Source organism: Heloderma suspectum, chromosome 2 (genome assembly GCF_057233095.1).
Source record: "Heloderma suspectum isolate Gila_16-S chromosome 2, 16-S_ref, whole genome shotgun sequence".
Taxonomy (NCBI): domain Eukaryota; kingdom Metazoa; phylum Chordata; class Lepidosauria; order Squamata; family Helodermatidae; genus Heloderma; species Heloderma suspectum.
Window position 1 is genome coordinate 116,982,204 of NC_139459.1, and position 27,520 is coordinate 117,009,723.

Sequence of the window (27,520 nt, forward strand, 5' to 3'; positions counted from 1 at the left end):
TTTTGAGCAATTTACTCTGCTTCTGCTAAATATGGAGGAGGCAAGGAACTACAACGGTAGGCTTTGACAAAGCCAGTTTCCAAAGTGATTATGGCAAAAGGCCCTCCCTCCTTTGGTAACTGAGTGAGGTAATAACGAGACTTTCAAGTTTGTGACAGATTAGTTCAAATTCAAAATGTATGGAGACAGATGAAACCAAGCAAGTATCTCTACAGCATGGGTGGGAAACGTGTAGGCCAAAACATCTGAAGTACCACAACTCCCATCAGCCCTGGTCAGCATAGCCAATGGTGATGGATAATGGGGGTTGTAGGCCAAAACATCTTGAGGGCCACAAGTTGCCCACTCTTGCTATACGAGAATGCCTGCTCAGTTATCTGTGCTAATCAAATGGAAGCAGCAGAAAACCTAGATTAATAACAAGACTAGGCAATGGACGGTAGAACTTTATTCTTGTGGTCTGCAAACCCTGCATAGTCACCGAGAGAACTGAAAAAAGTGCTTTTTTCCTGATGGGTTTCCTACTTCAGACTAGTAGCTTAAAATAACACTTTGTTAAAATAGTTTGCATTTCTAAAAAATGCTAAACGTTACACCCTAGCTAGCTGAAGAGCTGACTTTATTAAAGCTCACTATGCTTTATTAGTTGAACCTATGCATTGAGAAGTCAACTGAGTAGGGATTCTCAGTCTGCATTAAGCAAGTCAACCTGATTCCCACTTCCCACCTAAATATGTGGGTAAAATAAATGCAGTTATCTTTGGTTTTTTCGCACTTCTCCAAAATTTGCAATACAGTTCTGTGCTCAAAAAGTATGCATATTTTAAGGATAAAATGCCCGCAGAAAAATGTTTCAAATTTTCAGGCAGCTAAAAAACACTTCAGATTGATGTGGAAATGAGTTGTAACAGACTTATGAATCAACATATGCGACACTGAGACTAATTGGAAATAGAATGATCTGTCCATCCCTACCACTGAGCTTACTCTTAGGTAAGTATGCAGAGGATTGTGGTAAAAAGCTGCAGAGTGAACAGGTTAAATCATTGCACTATATTGTTCCCCTACATTGGGACTGGACTTCACAAACAGCTAGCAGAAATTAATACTTGGCTATCAAGTCCAGCAATAATTTGCAGAACCCTGTACAAAGGGCACCGAAATCTCATCATCTGAGCACTGGAAATCATATTCACTAACTCATGAGGCCTTCTGAAATTTCACTAGGCACTTCATGCACTTAATTTCATGCATTTTTTCTTTTATGTGAAAGCCGAGATTCTTAGAAATTAGAATGTTGCATCTAGTACTGCTTTCCGTGCTTTGAAGTACAACACCTAGCACCATGGCTTCTATGCAAATGTAGATCAGACTGGAAACATACCTAGAGGAGGGCGCGCAGGGGGGGTGGGGGAAGTGACAAACTCCCTCTTTCACAAGATCTGTTGCACTTGGCCCACCAATCCCAGTAGGGCTTTAAAGGGACACTCAGTGACTAGTTATGCCAGATCCAGCTTAGGTGACCTTCCACCAAAAATACAGGTCAGGATCATTAAGTATTTGCTGCTAATCTAATTATCCAAATCACAAAACACAAGTGGGTTGGATTTTCCTTTTAGTGTGACCTCCAAGATCTTCTGATTAGTATGACCAATGATAAATACAAGCTCTCCCTTGAGCACGCTCCGGGAGAGAGCACAGGACAGGAAGGCCTGGCGTGCTATGGTCCATGGGGTCACGAAGAGTCGGACACGACTGAACGACTGAACAACAACAAAAGACAAAGTAGATAAACATGTATGTTATTGGTCCAACACAGGCTGCTGCAGAAGTATGAAAAGTTTTGAGTTTTACACGATTTTTCATCATACAAGACTCTTCCAAGTTCGGTGGACTTTAGAGGCTTGCATACTCTTACAGCAGCCTGTGTTGGTCCCAATACTGAAAAACCTATTTTGTATCTTATATCCTTTGGGACCAACATGGCAACCACTACCTCCCTGAAAACACTGTGTCTAAGGAAAAGCTCACTGTCTTCTTATTCAAAGCTCCACTTTTGTATGTCTTGTCCACAGACGATGCATGCTTGTTTATTAATGAGCAAGCAAGGGGTGTACGTCATAACTATTTGCCAAGGTGGGGAGCTGAGGCCAGTGGTGTATCTGGGAGAAAAAGGGCAAACAACGTTGAGTTTAGAGCTTACCAGAAGAGATTGCTAAGAGGTTTCTGGTTAGCAGAAGCAGATCCTATGATACTGAGGCACTGATCTGATATGGTCTGCTTATACATCTTCAGGATGATGCCCTCCCAAATAACAAAACCAAAAATTCCCAAACCTATAAAATGTAGCCTTTAGAATTTCTTACTGCTTGCAGGAGTGCTAAAGCATTACAACATGCAGGGATACTAGTGTGACTATTTTACATTGCAAAATGTGCTTGCAAAAACCTGAGCTCATGATGATAAAACCTGCATATGACCAATCAATGTCAATTAGATTTATAGTGGTGGATCCTATGCGAGGTACAGGGTTTGTACTTAGGTTAAAAGTCTGTAGGACAGAAACTGTACACCCAGGAAAGCACATTCAAAAACAAAACAAAGCAAGACAAAAAAAAGTTAAAGATCGGTGCATCACACTGTTCTTTCCCTTCAACTTTTGTTTATTGATGTACTGAACATGAAAAAGTACAAAGGATCCAAACACAAAAGAAAACATGTACAGCCTCTTTTAAATACTCAACAGAATATATTTTTCTATCCAACAGATGTGAATTAAGTCATACTGTACAACTTCAAATAAATACCAGCCTTACATTTTATTAAGTGCTCTGATAAACAGTGTAAAGTGAAGCCCGATAGACATGCCTTCTCATCAATGCTTTTTTTTTTTTTTTTTTGCTACAGTAGTATATAGTAGCAAAGAATGTAGTTACTGTTTTCCCCCCACCACAATGGAACTCTTTGTTTTCTGAAGCATAGAAAGTTTGTGTTAATGCAGAATAGCTGCCCAACGCACCAAAAATGAGTGTCTCTTAGAAGCCCAATTGATTTGAGTAGCATTGAATGGGTCTAGCATGAAAAGTCGCTTGTCACTTTAGCACACTTTATTCTCCCACAGTATTATGTACTGTACTATACTGAAAATTTATAACTACAGTTTTAAAAAAATAAGAATCAAAAAGCAACTGCAAAGATCATGTACAAGTATGTTATGCATAGCACATTGCTTGTTCTAAGGGGAAGCGTATGAGCATCTCAGTTTATACAAAAAGCAGGACGGAACTATATAGTTGTCAGTGCATCCTGGTGAAGGCACTGCAGCCTTCAGCTTTTTAAAAATTTATTATAAGCTAGATGCTAATCAGAAAATATTTGTATTTTTTGACCTTAAATTTCTTCCATACATGGTAAAGACTTTATTATTTCCCCAAATAAGTGATTTAAGCATCATACAAAGTTAAATTTCAATAGCATACAGGTATTTATGATTCTGGTATGAAAAATGTAAGGAATTTGTTCAAAACCTATGGTTATACTCATTTTTTTTACCACAAACATATTTATAAACAAAAATGTAGCATCACCATAAACAGCTGAAGCTAGACTATCTACAGACAAAATTTGCAACGTATCTGATACACTGTAAATTCAAGTCCCCAGGACAACAAAAATGAATAAGCAGACCTCAAGTAACAATCTTAATGCCATTTACAAAGGAAAAAAACATACAAAAACATTCAAAATTTGAACATCACTTGGCATGTTAAGTAAAGAAAACAAAAAAACAGAAGAAAATTCAAAATATTAGCTGAAAAGAGGTTCATAAACGAAAAATCTTATTTACATTACACAAAGCTCAGGTGTTAGCCTTGAACGTAACTTTCAAAATACCTTCAAATATATCCAACGCAAGACTGCTTCTTCCTGGTCTGCCACTGTGCAAACCATGTGCAAACATCTTTTTTTTCTTTAAGACAAAACAATTCTTCAAACAATACTGCAAGTACATCACTAAACACCATGAGCTCTATCTGAAGGGAATTCTATAGGAAGAACAGATTTTTTTTCCCCCATCTCAGTTAATTTAAATTTCTTGCCTGCTCTTATATACTTTTAAATTTTTCTTTTGTTTCAAAATCACAAGTTAACGTGAGCCACCTATCACATAGTAACCAGGATGTTCAGAGACTGCACCAACGATTACAAAATCAAAACCAGCAGTGCTTTCTCAGTGATTCCACTTCTTGAGTAACAAAGATCTCTAAAGAATTTCTACATCATAAATCTCTCTAAAGTGTTTTTCCCCCAACCACTGCAAATTTCCTGGTAAGTTTTAAAAGCTCACTAGGTGTCATATGAAGAGATTTCTCAAAGTATTCAAGTCAAAATATTTGTTCCAGGACCTGTAAAAAGTTTCTCCAAATTTTCTCTTTTTTATAAAAATAGATGCTTTGTTTTTTTTTTAAACCCACATCAAAGAGGCTCTTATCTCTTTGGCAAGGTACTGCTTTACGAAAAGTTCTCCATTAATCTTACAATAAGCTTTTATAATGCACCACCCCCCTTCCCCAACCCAAATCATAATTACAAAATAAATATTTTTAAACTTTATAAATAAAAATGTAAACTTGAAAACACTTTTCTTGAACAGACTGAACAGCAAGGCATTAAAGTGTAAATCAAACACAACATAAGACTAACTCAAGGATTATAACACAAAGCCTCAATATCTACTCACAGGTTCAAGGCAGTCGTGTAAAAGAAATTTCTTCCCTTAGCTCAAACACTTTAAAAGGTCCGCCTTCTTCAAAGAAGGCAATAGAATGCATTGTGACAGGTAAAAACCCTGTACCTCTTGTCCATATTCAAACATAAGATATTTAAGAAGTTTTAATTCAAATACTAGCAATAAAAAATCTCGCATATTCTTAGGATGCTAGTCTTTTATTCCCCCATCTCAACACTGACTTACAAAGACATTTACTAATGTATAAAGTTTCTTTTAACTTGCCTTTGTTGAATAGTTTTCAAATATAAATTGGACTGAGGGCAACTCATTAGGCTTTGTGCGTTTTGTTTGTTTTAAACGAGACCTGCAAAACTCTGTCTCCAAGGCGGTATCCATTTAGGCTGGCTATTGCCATGGCTGCCTCATCATAGTTTGTCATAGTCACAAATCCAAAACCTTTGCACTTGTTTGTGTTGAAGTCACGGATAACCTTCACGTTGGTAACTGCTCCGAAGGGTCCGAACATTTGCCACAGGATGCTCTCATCTGCATCAGGAGCTAAATTGTACACAAAAATGCACCATCCTGTTCCCGCATGTCCTGGGATATTGATCCCAGCCAAACTGGTCATTCCATCAATGGTCATTGGAGAAAACCTACTAACCAATGTAGAGGGGGACAGGGGACAAACAAAAAAGACAGAAGATTTTTAGAAGACTAATACAAAACATATTTAAGAATGCAGTCTATTTCCTCATATCAACATGCTGAACAATTTAAACTAAGAACCTTTCTGCCTAGTTGCTGTGCCTTAAGTTTGCAACTGTTTCTTCCCTCAAGGTTCTGATTTTGTTGGGATTTTTGCTAGCGTTCTCATATTTTCTGAGCATGCAAAGCATATATTCACTGCTATAGCACAGTGCTTCTCAAACTACGTATATGCCAGGACACACTGGTGTGACTCACTGAAAATACTAGAACGCTGCGATAGAAAATAAAACAATTAAGGCTCCCATAAAGCTCTATGTATGCCTCCTTCCACACTCTTCTGAGGCAGGTCATTCTGCTGACTTTCTGCATTGGGTATAACTGAATGATCCACTCAGTGATGACACATGGCAGAATTATGTCCCCAGGAGGTTCCCAGTTGCATTTCAACATGAATCACTGCTCTGGATGGGCCTCCTTCTAGTGAAGTGTGACCCCCAAGTTAATTTAGAAAAATAGTGTGCCTTTGCTAGCAGATGTGTGAGAAATACTGTGATTGCTATGTTTGGGATGTGGTTGGCCAACCATTATTAATACCTTACTTAGTTGCATGTTCACACGCTGTTTGTGACAAAAATAGTCGCAAGTTATTTGTGACAAAAAAAGTTAAATGCACTGTATCATACAACTCTAGCATGGAGTGGCCATCTAATTCTATTGTTTAAAAAACGTGCAAGAGCAATAAGGCTCTCTCCATTTCAGGAATATTTTGGTTATTTCCTTTATTAAAGCTCTGTAAAATATTAAGTGTTTGAATAGTTTCCCTCTCATATTGTGCAGTAAGAGTCTAGCCAGATTATTTTCCGCCATGAAAGGCATTAACAGTGACACATCTGATGTAAATGTAATGGCTACAAATGTATTCATTCTTCGTTATTCTTATTCTGCCTTATTCGACAGTCAAAGTCAAATGTGAATTGGCCAGACCTTGCCTCAGCCACTAACTTATCAAGTTGCCTTAATGCAACTGGACATCAACATGGGAGAGCCGTCATTTGGATCCTTGCCTCTTTTTCTTTTCTTTTAAGAAGTTGCAGATCTGCCATGCCACATCTAACTTCTCAACTGTAATATGAAGATAATATTGCTCTACACTACAGGTCATATAAGGTTTATCAAGACGATGTATATGAAATGCTGCAAACACTTGAAAGCATTATGTCAACATTATGTTATCCTTACTCCTGCCCCAAGTACATATCCCCTCACCATCTACTTCCATAGATGCAATACTATTAGCACTGGGAAGGGACTTGCCATACTGAGGGTGAAAACAGGTATTACTTTAAAGACACAGCTACATCTTTTTTCACTTTTACTTTAGAGTAGGTGCGAAGGGTCAATTCAGATCAGGACCCTAGTGTGGCAGGGGGCTTTAGCCCTCCTCTCCCCACTATGGCATCAGTCTGGATCAGCTCCTGAACCTACTATTTCTATTGCAAAAATAGTGATCCATTAGCTACGTTTTTAAAGTAATGTCTGTTGGCCCTCAAAGTACACTAGTGCAGAAAGGCACTAAGTTGTTCCAAACTGTGAGACAACACTATGAAAGGCAACACTATTAGGTTATTAAATGACAGGCACTAACTGCACAAGAACAGCGATCGCTAGACAGATGAGCAATATTTAAAATGGAGAAAGCGATGAAATGAAAATGGTAATGTTAAGATAGGAAGTGGTAAGTGATACACTAAAATAAAAATGACTTTCATTTAATGTCTGGACATGCAACGGTAACTCAATGTAAATCATAAATATAATATTAAAAGGCACCAATACTCCAAAAATGTTAAAAGGTACCAAGACTTTCAATACAAGCACTAATTTGTTTTTTTAAGTCAGTTATTAGGGACCTAACACAATTCCTCATTACCTCTTTACTCCATAAGCCATATTGAGCAGATTGTCCAACCTGCAAAACACATTTAGCAAAGTGTTCAGTCTTCAGATATTTTACCTTCAAGTCTAAGCTGCTAGTTTGTCCTGAAATGTTTCTGACAGAACAGGTTTACAAAGCTGCAGTTATACAACCAATATATATTACCTGCATTTCTCCCACCCCACCCGCCACCCCTTTGGCTAGAGAGAGAACCTGCAAGTTTTCTCACAAAGCCAGCTTTGATTAAATTTATTTCAGGTATTTATGTAAAAGAACATCTCAGCCTCAGGAGGACATAGAACAAGACTTTCCATTCTGCACTATCAAGACAATTAGGCATTTTAAAGTGACAGAACATCTATATTAAAATAGATCAGAACATGAGTTTCATACAGAGATCCTTTCAGAAATCTTTACAGGAGGACTAAACAATTTGTCAACACTCCCACGCCATTATCAGAAAAGTATCTCTGAGGTGAAAAGTATCTTTAGTTATTCTACACATTTCTACATTTATTACATTTCTTTATTTATTACATACAGCCCAATAGCCAAAGTGATGTTTTCTAAAACTCAGTGGTGGGAATTGCATTCTTAATACCTACGACGATTGAACAGCCTGATTTTCACATAACCCTAAACAAGATTTGCTTAGCCTAAGTGCAGTTTTGAACACTGGAACTCACACCCGGCAACACACCATGGCTTATTTTGAGGCAACAAACTCTACTTTAAAATCATTGTTAGAAGTTGGTTTACAAATCTTGGCTTATTCCTGATTTGTTTCTGTATCCCAGCCAAGCCTCTCCCTAATCCAGAGCTAACCCCTGTCCCGACAGGCAAAACCCATACTGTATAACACTATGATGACCACACAAACACAAAGGCAAAGACACAACTTACAACACCTCCATCAAAAAATCACAGGAACTCTCTCCCTCCCTCCAGAAGAACACAGGCAACCCGTACAACCCCTCAAACACCCCCCCCTCACCCCAGGAAAAACAAATAAACAACTCCACAAGCACATAGGAAGCAAACATCACAAACAAAAAGAACAACAAACAGAAAACCACACACCAAAACCACACCCACAAATAGACAAAACAGTCCTTTAATGCTGCTAAGATGTTTGGGATGCCATTTGGGTAACGGCAGAACAGGCAGATGGAAAATAAGCCAAGAATTGGCTGAACCTTTGGTTACTTTGCTCATCTGCAAGACTGACTCAGATTTGTTCAACAAACCGTAGTTAAAACCAATCTAGGCTTACTTAGCATTGTGTATGAACACAGCCATTACCTCTATTACTTATTTGTGCTCCAGGTATCTTTCAAATTTTTTGAAGTGTTTATACATTACACATACTCTTGGTTAAATGTCAACAGGACTGCCACAAATTGCAATGAATTCTACTATTGGCATAACTTGAACAAAGGAGGCACAGTTTCGATAGATTTACTTTTAACTTACCGAAAACATGAATGTCTTATGCAAAGCAAGTAGTCTTGTGCTCCAACAGAGTGATATAGAGCTGAGGTTAATTTTGGGTCCCTATTGTTGAAAAATCAGATGCCAGGCTCAAGAACACGCACTCCCTCTTCCTCAGAGCAATCCCCTCCCACGCAGCACATACTAATCACATTTAAGTGTTAGAACCAACATTAACTATGGCTAGTGTTAATTCACCGAGAATCTGATAACCATTTTAAACTGCTCTCATTATGGGATGAGGTATGAGGAAAAAGCAAACATTCCTAAAGTTAGCTCCCCTTTAAAAAAAACACCTTAGATTAAGGAGGGGCCAGCAAGCATTGTAACAAAAGGAACAAGATAAATAAAGCTGGGAGTAAAACGTGAATCAAACCCCAGAATAAACCTTTATTTTTTTCCTAAACTGGAACAGAACCTGAACTATTATCTGAAAGTCTCTATTAAACTTGAACTGCAACAGATCCTCAAAAATACAAAACAAGAATACAAAAATCCTATAATAGTGAAAACATGTATCAAATACAAAAAGGAGGGAACACAGATAAAAGCATTGCCTTTGACTAGTTAAACAAAATATTCTGACTTCCTTATCATAACATTTTATTAGGCCTTAAGCTTTTTGAAAGTTGTATGCCTTTTATTGTCAGAAAGCAAGTCAGTTTCTTCAACGCAGGCATTCTGGAAGATTTGAAGGGAATTTAATTTTTGTCACATGGCAGCTCCCTTAAAAGGAAATGGCTCATGAGCCAAGACATGGGACCAATTATTTACAAGAGCAGCATATGCTGGCTACAAGATATATTAGGCTTGTTTACCAATCTATCTTATTAACAGGGCAGCCAGAAGGCTGTCTCCATATAGATGTGCTGCTTCCCGTCATTCCCCCCCACCCGTTTTGTTTTTTTTAGATTTATTAGCTGCCATCTGGCCATCTACCTGGCCACTTTAGGAGGCCTACAATATGAACAACAACAGAAAATACAACATAATCAACTGAACAAAACAACATTGCTCTAAAAAAACCCTAACCCAATTCCACAGAGTGGGGGCCACCACAGAGAAGGCCCTCTCCCTAGTCCTCACCAGCCTAGCTGTCTTGGCTGATGGGACAGACAGAAGGCCTTCCGAGACCAATCTCATTGAGCAGCATCCCTGGTGTTGCTGGAGGCGCTCCTTAAGATAGACTGGGCTGGAACTGTATTGGGTTTTAAAGGTCAATACCAACACCTTGAATAGGGCCCAGAAAACAACTGGTAACTGGTGCAACTCCTTCAGCACTGGAGTGATGTGATCTCACCAACGGCTGCCTTTAATGAGGTGGGCCGCCGTGTTCTGCACCAGCTGCAACTTCCGAACGGCCTTCAAGGGTAAGTCCACATAGATAGCATTACAGTAGTCTAGGCAAGAGGAGACCAGGGCATGAGGGGAGCAGATGGTTAGGGAGGTAGGGGCTCAGCCGCCATATCAGATGGAGTTGGTACAGTGCCACCCGGCTCACGGCTAACACCTGAGCCTTCATGGACAGCTTGAAGTCTAAAATGACACCCAGACTGTGGACCTGGTCCTTCAGGGGCAGCTGCACCCCACTCAACACCAGGTCAGCATCCCCCAAACTCTCCTTGTCTCCCACCAAAAGTACTTCAGTTTTGTCACGGTTGAGGTTCAGCTTATTCCTTCCCATCCAGCCCCTCACTGACTCCAGACACTTGGACTGGGTTTCTACAGCCACCCTTGGCGAGGATTTAAATGACAGTTAGAGTTGTGTGTCATGCGCATATTGGTGACACTGCCGCCCAAACTTTCTGATAGCCCCCAGCGGCTTCACACAGATGTTAAATAACATCGGGGAGAAAATAAAACCTTGTGGCAACCCACAAGTGAGTAGCCTAGGGTCTGAAGTCCCCAAGGGTCTGAAGCTCTCCTCCCCCAGAGCTACCCCTGGGTACCTGCTAGACAGGATGGAACAGAACCATCGTAATACAGTGTCTGCTATGCCCAACTCCTCCAGGCAGTCCAGGAGGATACCGCGGTCAATGGTATCAAAAGTCACTGAGAGATCGAGGAGAACAAGGAAGGAGCATTTGCCCCATCTAGAGTCCTCCTCATATCATCCATCCACCAAGGCCATTTCTGTCCCATGCCCAGGCCTGAGGACCGATTGAAATGGATCCAGATAATCAGCTTCTTCCAAGTGTGCCTGCAACTGCAATGCCACCATCCGCTCAATCACCTTGCCCCAAAATGGCAGATAGATGGGGCAAAAGTTGTTCAAATATTAAAGAGGGATTCTTTAACAGTGGTCTTATCACCGCCTCCTTGACAGCTGATGGCATCACTCCCTCCTTAAGGGAGGCATTCAGCACCACGTTGATCCCCTCCCTGAGTCTCTCCCTGCACAGCTCAACACAATCCAGCTTTACCCCAAATATGTTAAGAGGCAGTCCATGCTTTTTTGCCACAATTTCTGCATCTTTGGGCCCTTAATAAGAAACACTCAGTATTTGACACAGCTCTCATAATCTTCAGATACCTATGGTAATTATGCATGATCTAACTTGCACAATTATAGACATACATGGAAGACTATGTTAAGCACTTGATGTATGGCATAAATTACTTAATTATAAAAATTGTTCTAGTGAATAACAATTGTCACTATGAAAAAAATTCCACCACCTAAACTTAAGATGTACACATGGTAATAGTGTCACTGATTTAACAGGTGCCACAGAAAGAAAACCTCTGTGGATAAGACAGAATACTTTTTTAAGAGAACTGAAAAGCTGTGTGAGAGAAGTATTGCTTCCCATGATTCCACTATTGCTTTTGCTCAAAACATGTTTTGCAAGTCTCTGAAACTGCACTAACCAGTTTTAGATTTTTCTTATCCCACTGTTACCCCTAGTGAAAATGTTTTGATGTTTTTGTCTTGTTTAAAAAACTCTGCAAAACATGTTTGACTAGAATTGACCATGAGGTGATTATACACATCACACGCAGCAATCCCTCTTTCAGACCACGTGTGGTAACTGTCCTTAACTTGTGAATAGTGAAGAATTTTGTGAATGCCCAGAAACAACTTTGGGGACATAGATATGAATTCTGACAATCAGGAGATCATCAACCTTTATTAGTGCTGACCCAATTTTAACATTCACAAAATTCATCTCGGTTTGTAAACACAAGGACACCAACATTCGCCAGGTTTGGATACTCACTGTCATACACATCTGGAGAATATGGAAAGAGGATATTCACAAGAATTGCTTAGGCTCTCCTGACCTGAATGCTTGCTTAGCCTCTCCCAACCACTGTGAGCTGCATCATTTTAGTAAAATAGGTATAGCTATTTTGATTTGAAAGTAGTCTTGGTTCTGCTGAATTTCAGCTGCTCCTGTTTTACTATGCTTTCATTCAAAACATGCAGTTCGTAAGAAACAAATATACAGCTTCTATCTAATACCAACCAATAAGAGGAATAAGGAAGATGCTACATTTCTAAACAGACACCATCCATCTATTTCTATAGTGGAGAATAGTAGCCATTACTCTGAATCCTAAAATTTCTATACACTGTTTGATGCTCAAACTGCCATATAATATCTTAGTAGCCAAGTAAGGATTGAACAGCAACCTTACACTGCTGAAGCAGGATGATCAATGCTTTTGGAGTGTGCACAGAAGCAGTTCTGTTAATGAATCAGCGGAATAAATGCAGGTTTCAGACTATCCCACTTTTTTCCAAATATGCCACCAGAAACGCAGGCTAACACAGCTAACCAGTGCAACTGGTTAGCTGTGTAAGCTCTAATTGAGGGAACTGCGCAAAAGGACACTCATCAACTTCTGTGACTGGTACCTAAGTTAGTGCAATTGATCAGTCAGTTTTCTGGAACATTTTCCAATTTCCTAAATCACCTAAGATCTGATTAAGCCAATTTATTCCCTGCAGTGAATTGTGAAGTATGGGGGTACTGCACTGAATATTTTTTAAGATTCAGGCTGCGATGCTCCCAGAATGTAAGCGCCATTAAAGATAGTGTAACTAACTTCCAAGTCATGGTCTAGACCTAGAGCTGCTGAAGTTCTCCTCTACCAGACTCAGAATAGGACTTGTAGAAGCCTGCCTCAAATAAGAAGTGAACTTTCAGAGTCCCCAAATTCTTCTTCAGCTCAGATCTAAATCTGAGCCATAGCAGAATTCCTGACTTCCATTCCTCTTGCCCTGCCAACCCTCCCATCTTATAAACCCCTTCTTGCCAGCCCCCCGCCCTCATCTTACCTTAGCTGGCAAGTGGGAGCAGCAAGAATAGTGCACAAGAAGAGAAGGCTTATCCCTTCCTTACTCCCTCTTCTTCACCCAGGTAACAGTACACCAGTCCATAAGGCCCAGGAACCCATGGGGGGATGTAGCAACTGCAAGCCCTTGTGAGAAAAAAAGAGCCTCCTTCCTCTCACGTGCCACTGCTGCTCCTGTCAGTTGCCACATAAGGGGAGGGGAAGGGGCTGACGGGTAGGCGCATGTCACTTCTTTGAGCTGGGTTAGGAAAAGTTCTTCTCGTTTTGGAGAAAGAACTTGAAAATGTTCTGAGGTAAGCTGAGGTGAGCAGGGGAGAACTCTCTAGGCGGAACCTATTTCACAGGTCTCTCCATTTCATTTAACACACAACTACAGTGGGGCAATAAGGGGCAGCATTCTGTTTGTTTTTAAAGAAAGAGATAGAAGCATAGTAAATCTACTTTGGTTTACAGTAGTATAGGAAGTAGGAGTCAAGAATGCATGGCATCCCTACATTTTCAAGCACGTATACAAATTCCAGCTTGTACACCATAACCCTCTTCCTCTTCAGAATCAGTTGCCACCATTCCCAAGCCAATGAATATCACTCACAACCGCTATGCTTGTAGGTGATATAGGGGAGAGCTGGACCAGTGAATCTTGAATAAAGACTACTCAGGGAATTTCAAAAGGCCACAGGATGTTGCGTGCCCCAAGCCTGGCAGCAGCCATTTCTGCAGAAGTTCATTTACCTCTTTTCATGTCAGTGCAGCAATTCCCCAATGACCTTAGTTCAGGCACAGTGCATTCTGGAGTTCCTCTTCTGAGCAGCGCTACCTCTGCCCCCGCACTCAGTACTGGAGCAGGCAGTCTGCCTATGGAGAAAGGGCAAGTCTACTTTTATTCAATATTCAGCGGCTCAACAAGAGTATCCTTTGAAGAAAAACAAAAAACCAAAAGGAAAAAAACCAAAATTCTCTAGAACGACTAGGAAATCCACTGAATACTGAATAAAAACAACTGCCTTTTTCTGCTCCAGTAGAAGGGCTCACTAGAATGAATGCTTTTATGGGTGAACAAGTTCATAGCACAAAATGCAAAGGGTTTGTTTGAATTAAGTTCCGTAGCTAAGTCTGCCATTAGCCAGATGCTCAAATGGACACAGCAATTAAAATTTTTAAAGCCCTGTGTTTTTTTAAGTCTAGTTTTTTTATCTGTGTATTCGAATATCTAATAAGTACAGCCAATCTTTTGATCCAGTTTCTACTCTGCTTCACACTTTGATACCTAATTGTCTCCAGTTGCTTTTTTTTTTTTTTAACATACCTTTCTGAAGTTGGATAAACTGGATTCTAATGCAAACCAAATCAAATTTAGGACATGCATACACACAAAAGGATCTCTCACAAAACAGCACTAAACTGATACAAACTTCCAAGCAGTTAATGGATGTAGATTAACACAGTTTTTGTTTCAATTCGCACCATCTGTCCTTTTCAGTACACTAAAATATCACAGAGAAAAACATATGGCTGCAAGCTTTGTGTCACAGGAACAGAGACCCACACACGAAAATGGAAAACTACTTTTAAAAACCCTGGCTTTTTTTGCCATAGCAAAGAAGTGTAGGGTGAGCGACATGATCCAGAACAATAACTCTTCAGATAGAAGAAAATGAACTTCTTCCAGCAAAGTTTTAGATATGGAGTATCATATGTCAAAAACAGTAATTGATCTAGTCAAAATTGCTTACTTCAGAAGATTAAAAATAACCTAAAATCATGGTGCAAACGGGAAAAAGAACATTCCCCCAATTGTTTAAGTGTTACTAATTAGCTCTTAAACTCATCTGTTTTTAGCTGCCAACAGATGGCAGTGCTTTTAAATAAGTATTTACTGCTATGACTTTCAGACACAAAGAAAGTTAGAAATCCAGCAACTCATATGAAGAAATATGAATTTATATTAGGGACAGAATAAGCTGGTCTAAAGGAAATTCCAGATTGAATGGTTGACCCATGGGACATTATACGTTTCCACTTACCTAAAACGTTGAGCCTGCTGAGCTAGAGGTCCGGGATACCTTCTGTTTGGAGACTGGTACAGCTGGGAAAGAATGGCCTGATTTGTTTTTTGGCTTGGATTGTTGGCAAACTTTACAGTGATTGGCTCTGTGGCACCTGGAGGTTTCTGCCCATTCAAGCCTTTGATGGCTTCTTCTGCCTCAATCCGCTTGTCAAATCGGATGAAGCCCACACCCCTTGAAACTCCTGCATAAAAGTAGAAGGCATAGGGCTCATTCATTGCTCACTTCCACAACTTATACCAGACTCCCCCACATTATCGCATTTTTACAGCTATGTGTAAGCCAACAAGCCATACGACGCAATGAAGGGCAAGAACAGCTTCAGCTGCTAAATAGGCAAATAATATAAAATATAGACAATTTGTAACAAGGAAGGAAGTTAGAGGCAGGATTCAACAAGTGGGGGGCCACAATGCCTGTGGATCTCGCAGGTGGTCCCATGTTCAAGGGTTAGAATGAGCAACACAATGACTGGGTGATAACCCACACTCAAGGGCTGACTATGGGTTGAGTGTGGCTTGTCAGCGAACCATGGGTTGTTGTTGAAATGTGGGTTATCGTGTTGTCTGAACCCATCCGTGATAGCAAAAATGGTTCACAACCCAATGACAAACCATGGGTTCTCTTCATGGGTTGTCCACGGTTAACAAGCCAGTTTGTTATCGCATCCAGGTTCAGACAACACGTCAACCCATGGTTGAACAACAACACAGAGTTCAACCACAACCCACACTCAACTCATACTGAATCCTGAGTGTGGGTTATTGTGTTGTGTGAACCCAAGTTAATGAAATAACAGGAGGTATGGAAAGACTGAAGTGATACAGTGGGAGCTGGGTGATATTCAGCATAAAGTTAATCCTTAAGATTAAGGTATCAGGAAGAGCCATAGCTCAGTGTTCAAGGACATGCTTTGCATACTGAAGGTCCCAAGTTTAATCTCTGGCATCCCCAGGTAGGGCTGGGAAAGACTCCTGTCTGAAACTAGAGGAGCAGTGGGCAATTTGTGGCCCTCCAGATGTTTTGGCCTACAACTCCCATCATCCCTCACCATTGTTCATGCTGGCCAGGGATAATGGGAGTTGTAGGCTAAGACATCTGGAGGGACACACATCGCCCATCCTTGCGCTAGAGGGCTGGTGCTGATAAGCACAGAAAATTCTAAACTAGATGGACGAATGGCCTGGCTTGGTATAAGGTAGCTTCCTATGTTAGACTGCACAATCGTATTTCCACAATTCCATGATCAGGATATAATTTTAGTGTGGTATGTCACCTTACACACACACACACACCACACCCCCAAATTTGTATTAACATTGGACAGACGTAACTATGTACTGTAAAAGGAGGCAGGAAAAGCTTGGCTGGGACACATAACCTTTTCCCATGTGAGTTCTTCCTGCCTCCTTTTACAGTACAGAGTTACATCTGTCCAACCTTAATACAATTTGGGGAAGGGGGAGTGAAGTGCGCCGAATCTAGCTTTTCTAGGTTCAAAGAATGCTTGGGTTTGTGTTCACCTTGGTTAACAGTCAGAAGTAACATCAAACTATGGTATAGGAAGGCAGTATGTGTGTGTAGAAATTGACATACCATACTAAAACTATATCCTGATCGTAAATAGGGAACAGATTATGCTACAACAGCACCTTCCCTCACCAAAAGAAACAAAGTAGGAGGGACGGATGGACGAACACATGTATGGCAATATCCTGAGAAGCAATACTTCAGCTAGACAAAATAATGTCCCCAATACATCTGTGTGAAAAGCAGATGTGGAGAGGGAACTCAACATTTTGAACCTGCCCCTGACCCCAAAAAAGTTTCTGCATTTGTGTCTACATTATAAACTGTCAGTAACTCCACTTGATAAGAATCTCCTAAAGAGCAATAAAAGATACAAACAATAAATGTTTTACAATGTTCTTATAAAACACCCATGTCACAGTTACAGGAGAGTTATGGGTTATTCTCTTTAAACTGTTTTGTTTTATTTACAGCATAAAAAGGAAATGGGGAACCAATATGAAAACCTTGGAAAAATACAACTGGGAAATTTGGGTGCAGGGGAATTGTCTCCCCTCCCCAGGGACTTTGTGGTAAATTGTGGAAAATGCTGGGGAAAAAAGAGTCTTATGAAAATACTCTCTCTTTTGGAATGAGAAAAATGCTTTTTAAGACAAGTTTTTACTCACTCAAATGAGTGCTATGAAGAATGTTAGCTAAACCCATCTATACCATTAGACTGTTTTACACAGTCCAATGCTGTAGATATCTCCTATACCACGGACATAAACAACATTTGCATCCAAGGTGCTTTCTGCACCTAGAGGGTGCTGCCATCTACATGAGAGGAGCATACTGGGGGCTTTGGCTGCTCCTAGATTGCTGGTGACTTTTTAAATCTAGTTTGGAGATACCAGAAGTATCCTGCATCAGATTGTCCTTTTGATCTGACCTTTCCCTTGTGGTCAACCTTACACCTCTCCGCTCAAACTGCCTGCTACAAATCTCTCAGCACAATACTATGCATGTCTAATTAAGGTTAAGTCCCATGGGGTTTAATGAGACTTGCTCTAGGTAAGTGGGCATATGATTGCAACCTAAGGCACTTATAATTTTTGAGGCTGCAATCTTAGCAGAGTAAGCTTCACTAAACAAAGTGGGCATTACTTCTGAGTAAATATGCACAATTGCTCTGAAAATTTTAATTTCATAAATATGACAAATAGTACAATTTCATATTCTAAGTTATAAATGAACACAATAAATGTATTGTATTAAGTTTAGGCCTGTCAAGAAAGTAGGTATTTCATAAATTTCAACGTTTCTCTCTCTAAAAATGCTTTTCTTCAATTCCCTCAAAATTTCTGAGAAGTTTACATGTTTTGGGAAGCAACAGCAAGACATTTAAGTGCAGAGATGTCGTTTAACAGTCTCACCCCCTCCCTTTGATAGCTTGCATCACATTATTATTCAAAAACATTCTAATAACATGACTACCTTGACAGTGAAGAGATGAGGAAGTATTATTCACAGTACACCTAACTTAAGAGTCTTCAGTTACACACACACACACACACACACACACAGCTTTAGACGGTAAGAATGCCCCTACAATGGAATTTATACAGCTCAGTTTTCTAGCATGGATTGTTCCAGATTGTAAGCCTAAGACCCAAGTTATCTGGTTTCAGACTCTGATTCTCCCACTAAATTTCTTTTCCTTAAACTAGCCTGTATGGTTCAGTTTTCCAACCTGTATGCTTGCTTGCTTGCTTGCTTGCTTGCTTATTTATTTATTTATTTATTTCATTTCTATACCGCCCAATAGCCGAAGCTCTCTGCAACTAAACATGTTGATTTAAGATTTAAAGTTAGTTACATACACTGTATGGTAATTGTGATAATGATGGTGATCCATGCACAGACATATGCACACACACTTTGCATGCACCTGACCTATCCATAGAAACTCCTTTGAACTAGCTCTCCTACTAAACCTTTAAGGGCGCAATCTATGGATGGCCATACGATTTTTCCGTTCCCCGAAATCCGTTTCCCGGCCCCCACTGCTTCGTAAGAGGCATGATTTGTCCCTGGCTCCACGCTCGGAAGAAAAGCACAGGGTGGCCGAAAAGGGGCCGTTCCTGGGGGCGGGGACTGCAAAAGCACTGGTATGATGCTTCCTATGTGTCGTCTGGCCTCCTCCCCCCACTTGCTCTGAAGTGGCCCAGTTAGACAGCGCTCTGCCCAACCTGCATTGGACAGTCAGCCACCTCCAAGTTCGGAGGAGGCCAACTATCCCCATAGGATTATACCCTAAATTACTTTTTTTTTTTTTTTTTTTAAGGGGAGGCATAAAAGGGGCTGTTTTCAGAGGCACAAGTATTAGCTTTGTTTGTCTTGCTGTTAAGGCAATTGCTTCACAAACTCGGGGGAGTTTAAGAAGTGAGGCTTGATGGTAGAGGAGTTTCAAGAAACCTCTCCAGAAGAATCTGTTAGGCATACAAAAAATACATGCTGCTTTGTGCATGACAGCCATGGTTGGTACTGAAACAAAAAATGTGTCATCAGATGAATGCCAAAAATAAAAATAAAAATATAAACAAATAAAAATCAAGTTATACAGGATTGGAAAGGCTTGTCTTTCTAGAATTAGTTCTGTCCTGCACGTGGGCTTTCCCAAGTCATCTGCCTGGCCACTTTGGAAAAGAGGATGCAGGATGAGGCAGGACTTTGCTCTGATCCAGCAGGTTGTTTCTTATGTAATTAAAACAGTTAACTTTTATAACCAAAATTCCTGCTCTGAGATGGGACCCAGCCATACTTCATATTCAAATTACCTCATATAATGCAAAGGAACAAGATGTTCACAAATTTGCCAAGTCATTTTTGAAATTCTATCTTGAGTCATTGAAGAGAAGTTTGTGACGCCTATAAATTATGTAAGAATGTAAAAAAAAACCCCACAACCAACACCTGCTGGGTATTTTCCTAGGATTTTAAAATATGTAGAAGAATAAAAGATCCCTGAACGCTTGGTAATGATGAAGGACACTCCATGTACACCAATCTCCCTAATGGATGTCTACTCCATTCAGACTGTATTACACCACAGACAGAAAGAAGGTAAGAGCAATGTATTCACTAAGTTGGCAGTGCCTGCAAAGCTAAGAATGTGTTTAATTAAAATAAACTGTTTGATATGTATGCATCAAATCAATACGCCTTTCAGACTTGTTTTTAAAAAAAACTCCCTGGTGGATTTGTTTTTCTCTGTATCCAATAGTTCATATTTTCTTCAGTAGAATGATAATGTAACTTGTTTCCCATAGTCTTGGCCTAAGAGAACTGCTGAGCACTTCTATGTAAGACTTTTCTTATGGTATTATTAATTTTTAAAGACTGCTTATTAGCATTTTATAAGGAAAGAGGGCCTATTTTCACTCAGTAGCTTGGAAATGAAGATCATAGCAGCTGTAAATTTATTACAAGGCATGAAACAGGCTTCATACCTACACCTTCCAAGGTGGAAATGACTCAGGCTGGCTGACTACACTCAGCAATCTATTTTTGTCCATGCATATTTATGAACAATTCCAGCAGAAAATTGTATTTTCTGGCGCACATATACGTTTGATATGTTCTGGAGGCAAGACTGCTGTATTGGAAGGAATATTTGACAATCTGCTAGGCTGAAAAAGTAAGAGACAGTGTAAAGCAGCTTTCTACTTACCAGTGACTTGGTCAACTAGAATACGAGAAGTAATAATGCGTCCATACTGGGAAAATAGCTGCTCCAGTTCTTTCTGAGTCATAGTTTTTGGGAGACCACTGACATACAGATTTGCATCTCTAATAGAAGCTGAACTTGGTCGCGCATAGGAAACCTACAGAATGAGAGAATAAAGTATTTCAGTTCTCCATGAAAATGACTATATTAAGAGAAAGAAATGGGGATATTCAACTGCACCAAGGCCACTTTCATTTAAAAACATAAAAACGGGCAACCTGAACTAAGAATGTTCTTTCCAAGTGTATGTTAGGTAGTAGAGTAGTGTCAGGTAGTAGAGTAGGACTTATTGTTTGGGCCATGGAAAAGCTCATCTGTTAGAACAACATAGATACTTTTCACACTATTAGTGAGGATCATTAAGCCTGGAATTATTGTGGTCCATAAAGACTGTCTCTATTTTAAGTTGAAAGTTGTGAAAGGAAAACACATTTAGGGATTTTAGTTCCCCCTCCCCAATGCCTATAAGGGCCTCTGCACACAACTACTATCCATAAGGTAATCATGGGAAAATTCAGCAAGTGGTTTCCTAGTTCATGGCTGGTCAGACAACCATGTGCATCTGCCACCACACACAGGATATGTGCAGCCAGCTGGCCACAATCTGAGAGTAGGATTTCCAAGTGTCTTTTCCAATTACTACCAAACAGCTGTGTGAAGAAGCGTGCCAGATTGTTCCTTGTTACAGAGAAAGGAAAGTTGACTTTATTTTATTTTTACACAAAGCTATGTACTTTTAAAAAGTCAGGTATAACCAGATAGCAGTGTTACGACAAGAGAACAGTCATGAACATATAAAATTACTTAATGACAAAATATATTTTTCTGTGTGTAAGTCAGCTTCAAATTAACATAAAAGTATTGCTCCTTCAGATAGACAGCTGCCTTTAACTTAAAAACGAATCATTCAGGATTTCTATTTGCCAGTATTAGATCATGCTCCCTTTTAACTGTTTTAACAAAAGCCGGGTCAATTATCTCTTGTAGTATTTCATTTATCTTCATTGAACTGAATAAGATTAATATAGGAACAGAGTCTGGAATTGTTGAGGTCTGTCTAAAAGAAGTCCTTACCTCATTAAAATTTTACTTGCACTGTTATGCAACACACTCATACAACACACCAAGAAAATTCCCCTTTAAAAAATAACTTTGCTTCTTTTAAAGTTGTCCAGCACTTTTAAGAATATCAGATCTTGGATTTATAAATTTCTGCCTGTGCAGCATGGGTTGCCAATTCCCCTCTGCTGGAGCCACCAGTGGCCCCTGAAAACTAGCTCTAAGGAGACCCACCAGAGCCCTTCCAAGAGCAAAGATGCCTTCCACTCACACAGATGGACCTTTGGATCTAAGCAAGAGATTCAAATAGGGAATCCCTTCTCAGGCTCCCTTCGGTTTGTATAAGGCTACCTACCTAGAGTGAGTGAATAAGGTGCCAGTTGGCAAGAGACTGAATGAGTAGGCAGGCAGGCACTTTAATATCTGTGTCTCTTCTGTCTGCCTTTTTCAGCCACTCTATTCCTATTACCGCTCCCATCCAGCTTTCAGTGGTTTCCCCTCTGAACAGCCAGCCAGCATTCCACATATGCACTGGGCGTACTCAGTTCTGATTGGATTGTTTTGGGGGTCTTCCCCCAGCATAAATTTTTTCCCCTAAAGTTTTGTCACTCTGCAAACATCATAGTTACTCTGAGTATGTTGATACCTCCTCTTTTGCATGTGTCTGTTGGCATTTTGTCTACATAAGCAATGGCACTCAAGAGAATGGACTCAGAATATAGGTTCCACTATCATGGTTCTTATGTATTGAGTTCAATTTATATCCATGTTCTATTAACTGCATTTATATCCCATGTCAAGGCAATGTATATAGGGATCTTAAACTTATCTCATATCCAGGCACTGACGAGCCCCCGGCTTGCTTAGCTTTAGCGACGCTACTGCATCAGGTGCCCTCAAGACCATACCCTGTCATCTATTCCAAGGAATTCAATGGGTTTGTAATAATTCAGTTTGTAGATGCTTAGGTTATAGGCAATGTTAGTCCTTCTTACAGTAGATCCATTGAAATGAACTGGACTTCAGTTAGACTAACATTGGAAACAACCCTTAAATTGTTAGGTCATAGAATGATCTGAACAAAATTTATTTCAAGGGAATAGTAACCGTTCTGAAAACATTTGCTCTATACTTGTTAAGGTAACTGAATACCAACACACTGTAAAGAACCAAACTGTGATACAATAATAAATCAGAGGGCCCAAGCTTTTATTTTTTTGTTTTCCAACCAATATTTTTCACTTTAATAAGGGTGGGGGGGGGAGAAGCATGGTGTTGTTTTTCCACCACCCCCTCCCACAAACTAGGGCTGTGCACTCCTTCAGCCCGAACCCCAAGCCGAAGCTGGCTCCTTCGGGTAACTTTGTGCCCCTTCTGAGGTGAAGCGGAGAGGGCACGAAGCAACTCGGAGCGGGTTGGGGGCTCTCTGAAGCACTCGGTGTGCTTTGATGCTTCGCCCGCCCCCTGTGCCTCCAGGCCCTTACCTGAGCCACCTTCTCTGCTGCCGTCCTCACTGCTGAGGCCTGGACGTGCGCGGTGACTCTTACTGCAGGTAAGAGTCGCCACACGTGTCCAGGCCTCAGCAGTTGGTGGTGGTGGCGACGGCAGCAGCAAGGTAAGGGGGTTTGTGCAGGGGTGCTGGGGGGACCCGAAGCGGGGTTCAGCATCCGAATCCTGCTTTGGGTTCGGGGCTGAGTTGGGTCGGGGCCCCCCCGAATCTGCCCGAGCTGAATTGGGCCCACCTCAGAAGCCCCCAAAGCGGCTTCCGAGTTGGATCGGGTGGTCCCTGCACAGCCCTACTGTAAACCTCGTTTGATCAAATTCAGTATTAGCAATTATGAAATGCTCAAGAAGCAGAAGGCAAACAATCCTTAAAGTATATAAATGCTACACAAAATCAGAATTTACAAGTTTAGAGATGCCTGTTATACAGAGATTTCTAACCGCAGGGTATATGATATCTGAAGCTTCTCAATGGGTAACTTTTCCATGATGTGCCTGGATGTGGTGAAAGTGACAATCACAGACTGTCTCTGCTGAATCATGTAAGGATACATAAAATGATGAAAAGAAGTGGGTAATAATGTGGGTTTTCTGAAACATTTTGAATTGGATTTTTTTCCCAAATTAGGGTATTTGCATCAGACAATTTTCAGTTTGCTTCAGAACATGTTCTAATGTCTTAGAGTAACCTAATGTAGTGCGCAATCCTACCGGATTGATTCTCTTTAGACAGCGAGTTGAACATTCGAGGCCCTCCACCCATTCAAAGCCCTGCCAGGAAGAGCCAGGCAGGACAGGCGGAACAATGGAGGCATTTTCACTTTCCACTCCACCTTAAAACTGAGGTTGCACTAGCAACCTAAGGGAGTCCACCACACAGCTTTCCATGGGGAGGGGTTGGGAGGGAAATCTCTGCTCCAATTCCCCAAGGCCATAGCTATGTCTTGGGTGGGGCGGGAATTCACACCATCCTCTGGTCCCTGGAATGCCCTCCAGGTACCCATAGCATTGCTCTGTCTGCATATTTATTTTCCTAGTTGTATTTAGTAAACAACAATGCTAAAAAAACACCCCATGTTATTTTTGTCCTAATTCACCACAAGTATCTGAAACATCTGAGGGGGAAAATTAATGACATTAATCACTTAATTTGATTTAAATATTGTATTATGTTGATTTTTTTTATTGGAATAATTCTAAAAATTAAATAGCATATACTTCCCTGACACTGTTTAAGAAAAAGACAAATGTACTGAAAACTGTTGACATACAAATAAATTTTAGCAACTCAAAGAACTGTCCATGATATGCTGAGAACTATTCCTCTACAACTTTGAAACCGCCAAGCTTGCCTCATACTGTATCTGCAATTGGCATCCATTCATTATTACTAATGAACTTATAAAATTGAAAGTCTTCCATGGGGAAAAAAAGCACTGAATAATTTTCTATGGAAAATTTTTCACCCCACATCACTGGGAGTGGGTGGGAAATAAAGAATGCTAAAGTAAACCTGTGCCTGGTCCTTTCAAAATTATTCTATACACTGAAAGTACATTACCAATGAAAATACCAAACATTCAAGAACAGTTCTGCAGTTCTAAGCCACTACAAAATGCACAGCGATGGAAATGAAAACTTTTTTTTCATAAAACTCAAAGGCTAGTCCGATACTTTCAGTGATACAAGGGGGACACAGTTTAATGTTCCTCAATCCTATTTGCAGTATAATAATTCCATAATGTTTTTACATGGACTGCAAAGTATGTCTTCCCTCCTGTGCAAGCACTGAGTCATTGCTGACTCCTAGAGGGACGCCGCTTTCGCTGGCGTTTTCATGGCAGACTATAGCAGGGTGGTTTGCCATTGCCTTCCCCAGTCGTGAATACCTTTCCCCCAGCAAGCTGGGTGCTCATTTTACTGACCTCGGAAGGATGGAAGGCTGAGTCAACCTGAGCCGGCTACCTGGGACCCAGCTTCCGCTGGGATCGAACTCAGGTTGTGCAGAGAGTTTCAGCTGCAATACTGCCACCTACCACTCTGCGCCACATGAGGCTCTCATGTGTCTTCCCTACAAGCATGCATATGTTATATCACAATAGACTGGATTAACTCTGCATCTACACATTTTCAGTGCTAATTGATGAATACTTACTAGCAAAACAAAAGTCTTGTATCACATCAAAGTTATGCAGCATCAGTCAAAGGAATACAAACACAATGTCAAAAGCTAGGCTGATAATTTAAAAATGATATATGCTGAATACCACGACTACGGTTATTTCAGAATTGCCAATTTAACAGTGTTTATAGTTTTTTTTTTATTTGACAGAATGTCAGATCTAAATGCATATTTTGAAACCATAACTAAGATTTCTGTACATTTTCCTGTTTGAAAACTGACACACAGCACCTTTGCTGAGACCATACCATATTACCCATAATGTAGCAGTCCCTGCATGTATTGCTACAACAGAATTAGAGCACATTTTATGAAAGACAAATGCCTTTATCCTACTCAGGTATTCTGTTCTTGAATAGGACAAACACGCAATGAGAAGGAGTGGTCCAGACCCGCCCCTCTCCTTCATCGCATCCCTCAACTGAGGGGGGAGGAAAAAATCAGCATTGTGGCTTGCATGAACAGCCTCCAGAAATAAAGGAGGCTCTCCTCTTCAGACACTTGCCCTCTACGAGTACAGGGTGATGGATGCTACAAAGAGGAGTAACAAAGGAGAGTGCTTCATCTCATCATGTGTTTGCCCTGTTCAGGAACAGAATGCCTAAATAGGGCTATTATGTTTTAGATACGATATGCCATGGTAGCTGGGCAGCATGGAATATTGTTATGTATGACAGTTTGTTGCACTGTTTCACTAATAGGGCTAAGCAATAAAAGAAGCAATACCTTGCTGATTTCTAGATATTACATTGAAGATGGAGGGGAAAAAAATCCATGAAAAGCTGACAGCTGTGAGACCACAAAGTCTAGGTGAGCCTCTAGCACCCACTGTACTGGGTGCTTCTCCCCCCGCCCCCACACACAATCTTTTGATGCCCCAGATTGTCCCTCTACAGCTCTCACAACTGTTCCACAACTCTTATCTTTCTGCCTTCCTTCACTTTTCAGTCCTTAGTGCAGAAAGGGAAAACCCAGGTGTGAAAACAAAATGGCAGGGAGGATAAAGTTCATTTTATGCTCATTCAAAAAACTAAAACCTCATTTACTGTAAAAAATCAGGAATAAGTTGATACAAGTATGGAGGCCTAAGCCTAAACTTTAACCCTTAAACCTTTCGCAATACAAAAGATCAAAATGACAATGAACTATTCTCTATGCTTTTCTCCAGGGTTTGTTCTTTTCTCAAGTTGGTTTGGATGTTAACCTGAAATGTTTTGCCACCCAAAGAATCTGTGCTATACGATCCCAGATGTTTACTCCACAATTAATGGTGTAACATAGGCAATCCAAACCAGAATCCAAATTGGGATTAGGAACACTTAACAATGTTTACTGAAAACAAACTATGGGTTAAGTGTTATATTCACATGAAACTTATATAAATAGGAAAGTCTTTGTTGTAGATGCAATGGGGCTTCTAAAATGCTAAATTGTGCTCACTGACTTAAGAATAAATGTGCCTCATATATAGAAAGTATTTTTGTATCTATCTTATATTGAATGAAATTCTATGGCTGATAGCGGAACATCAGATTTTGAATTTATCAGTTTAATATTTTGACAGATAATATCCCAGCATAAGGAGAATATTTTTCTTGCAATAAAAGAACAGTATCTTATTTTAGACAGACTCATCTCTCTGCTAGATACCAAGCTTGCCTTGTCTTAAATAAACGTATTGGAACAGAAAAATTTCCCTCTCATTTGTTTTAGTCAGCATAGCTTAATATTTGAGATTGAACAAGTTAGATTTCCTTCTATAATCAACTAAGGGAACAATCTTATGTCCCCTAGACCAGTGGTCTCCAAAGCGGGGTGCGCGACACAATCCACGGGGGTGCGCAAGCTGCCTGATCACTGAGCAGCCTCCTGCTGCTCCTACGAAGTGGGCAGCAGCGGTGGCAGCAGCAGGATGGGACCAGAGCCAAGAGGGGTCCTGTCCTATTCTGCCTCTGCCACGGCTACTGAGAGCAACTGCTTGGGTCCATGGTGCCTTCCTGCTAAAGGAAAGCAGGAAGGAGATTAGCCCTTCCCACTCTCCTTTAGAAGCTGAGAAGGAAGCAGGCACTTTCCTCTCAGCTTCCATCCTGCCAAAGGAGAGCGGGAAGGGTTAACATCCCTGGCCAAGCCACCAGTCAGCCAAGGAGTGCGGACTCTGTGCAGGGTGCGGGGCTGGCAACCAGGACTCCCATCTCCAGTGCAGGCAGGAGCCCGGCCAAACACTCCTTTCCCCTCCTTG

General features: G+C 40.5%; 1 protein-coding gene across 15 annotated transcripts in view; it reads right to left on the bottom strand.

The window, feature by feature from the left end:
* Positions 1-2,628: 2,628 nt before the first annotated feature.
* The window catches only part of ELAVL2 (ELAV like RNA binding protein 2), a 168,521-nt gene continuing 143,629 nt past the window's right edge, over positions 2,629-27,520 (bottom strand). For 6 of the 15 annotated variants that reach the window (XM_084834602.1, XM_084834595.1, XM_084834609.1 and 3 more), the window contains 4 exons: positions 20,481-20,634; positions 15,197-15,422; positions 7,374-7,412; positions 2,649-5,388 (listed from right to left, as the gene is read on the bottom strand). In XM_084834602.1, the coding sequence (XP_084690728.1) occupies positions 5,061-5,388; positions 7,374-7,412; positions 15,197-15,422; positions 20,481-20,634 (747 nt within the window). In that variant the 3' untranslated portion in view covers positions 2,649-5,060. Of the gene's footprint in view, positions 5,392-7,373; positions 7,413-15,196; positions 15,423-20,480; positions 20,635-27,520 lie in introns of all 15 variants that reach the window. The other 9 variants (XM_084834605.1, XM_084834606.1, XM_084834600.1 and 6 more) reach the window with 4 other exon arrangements.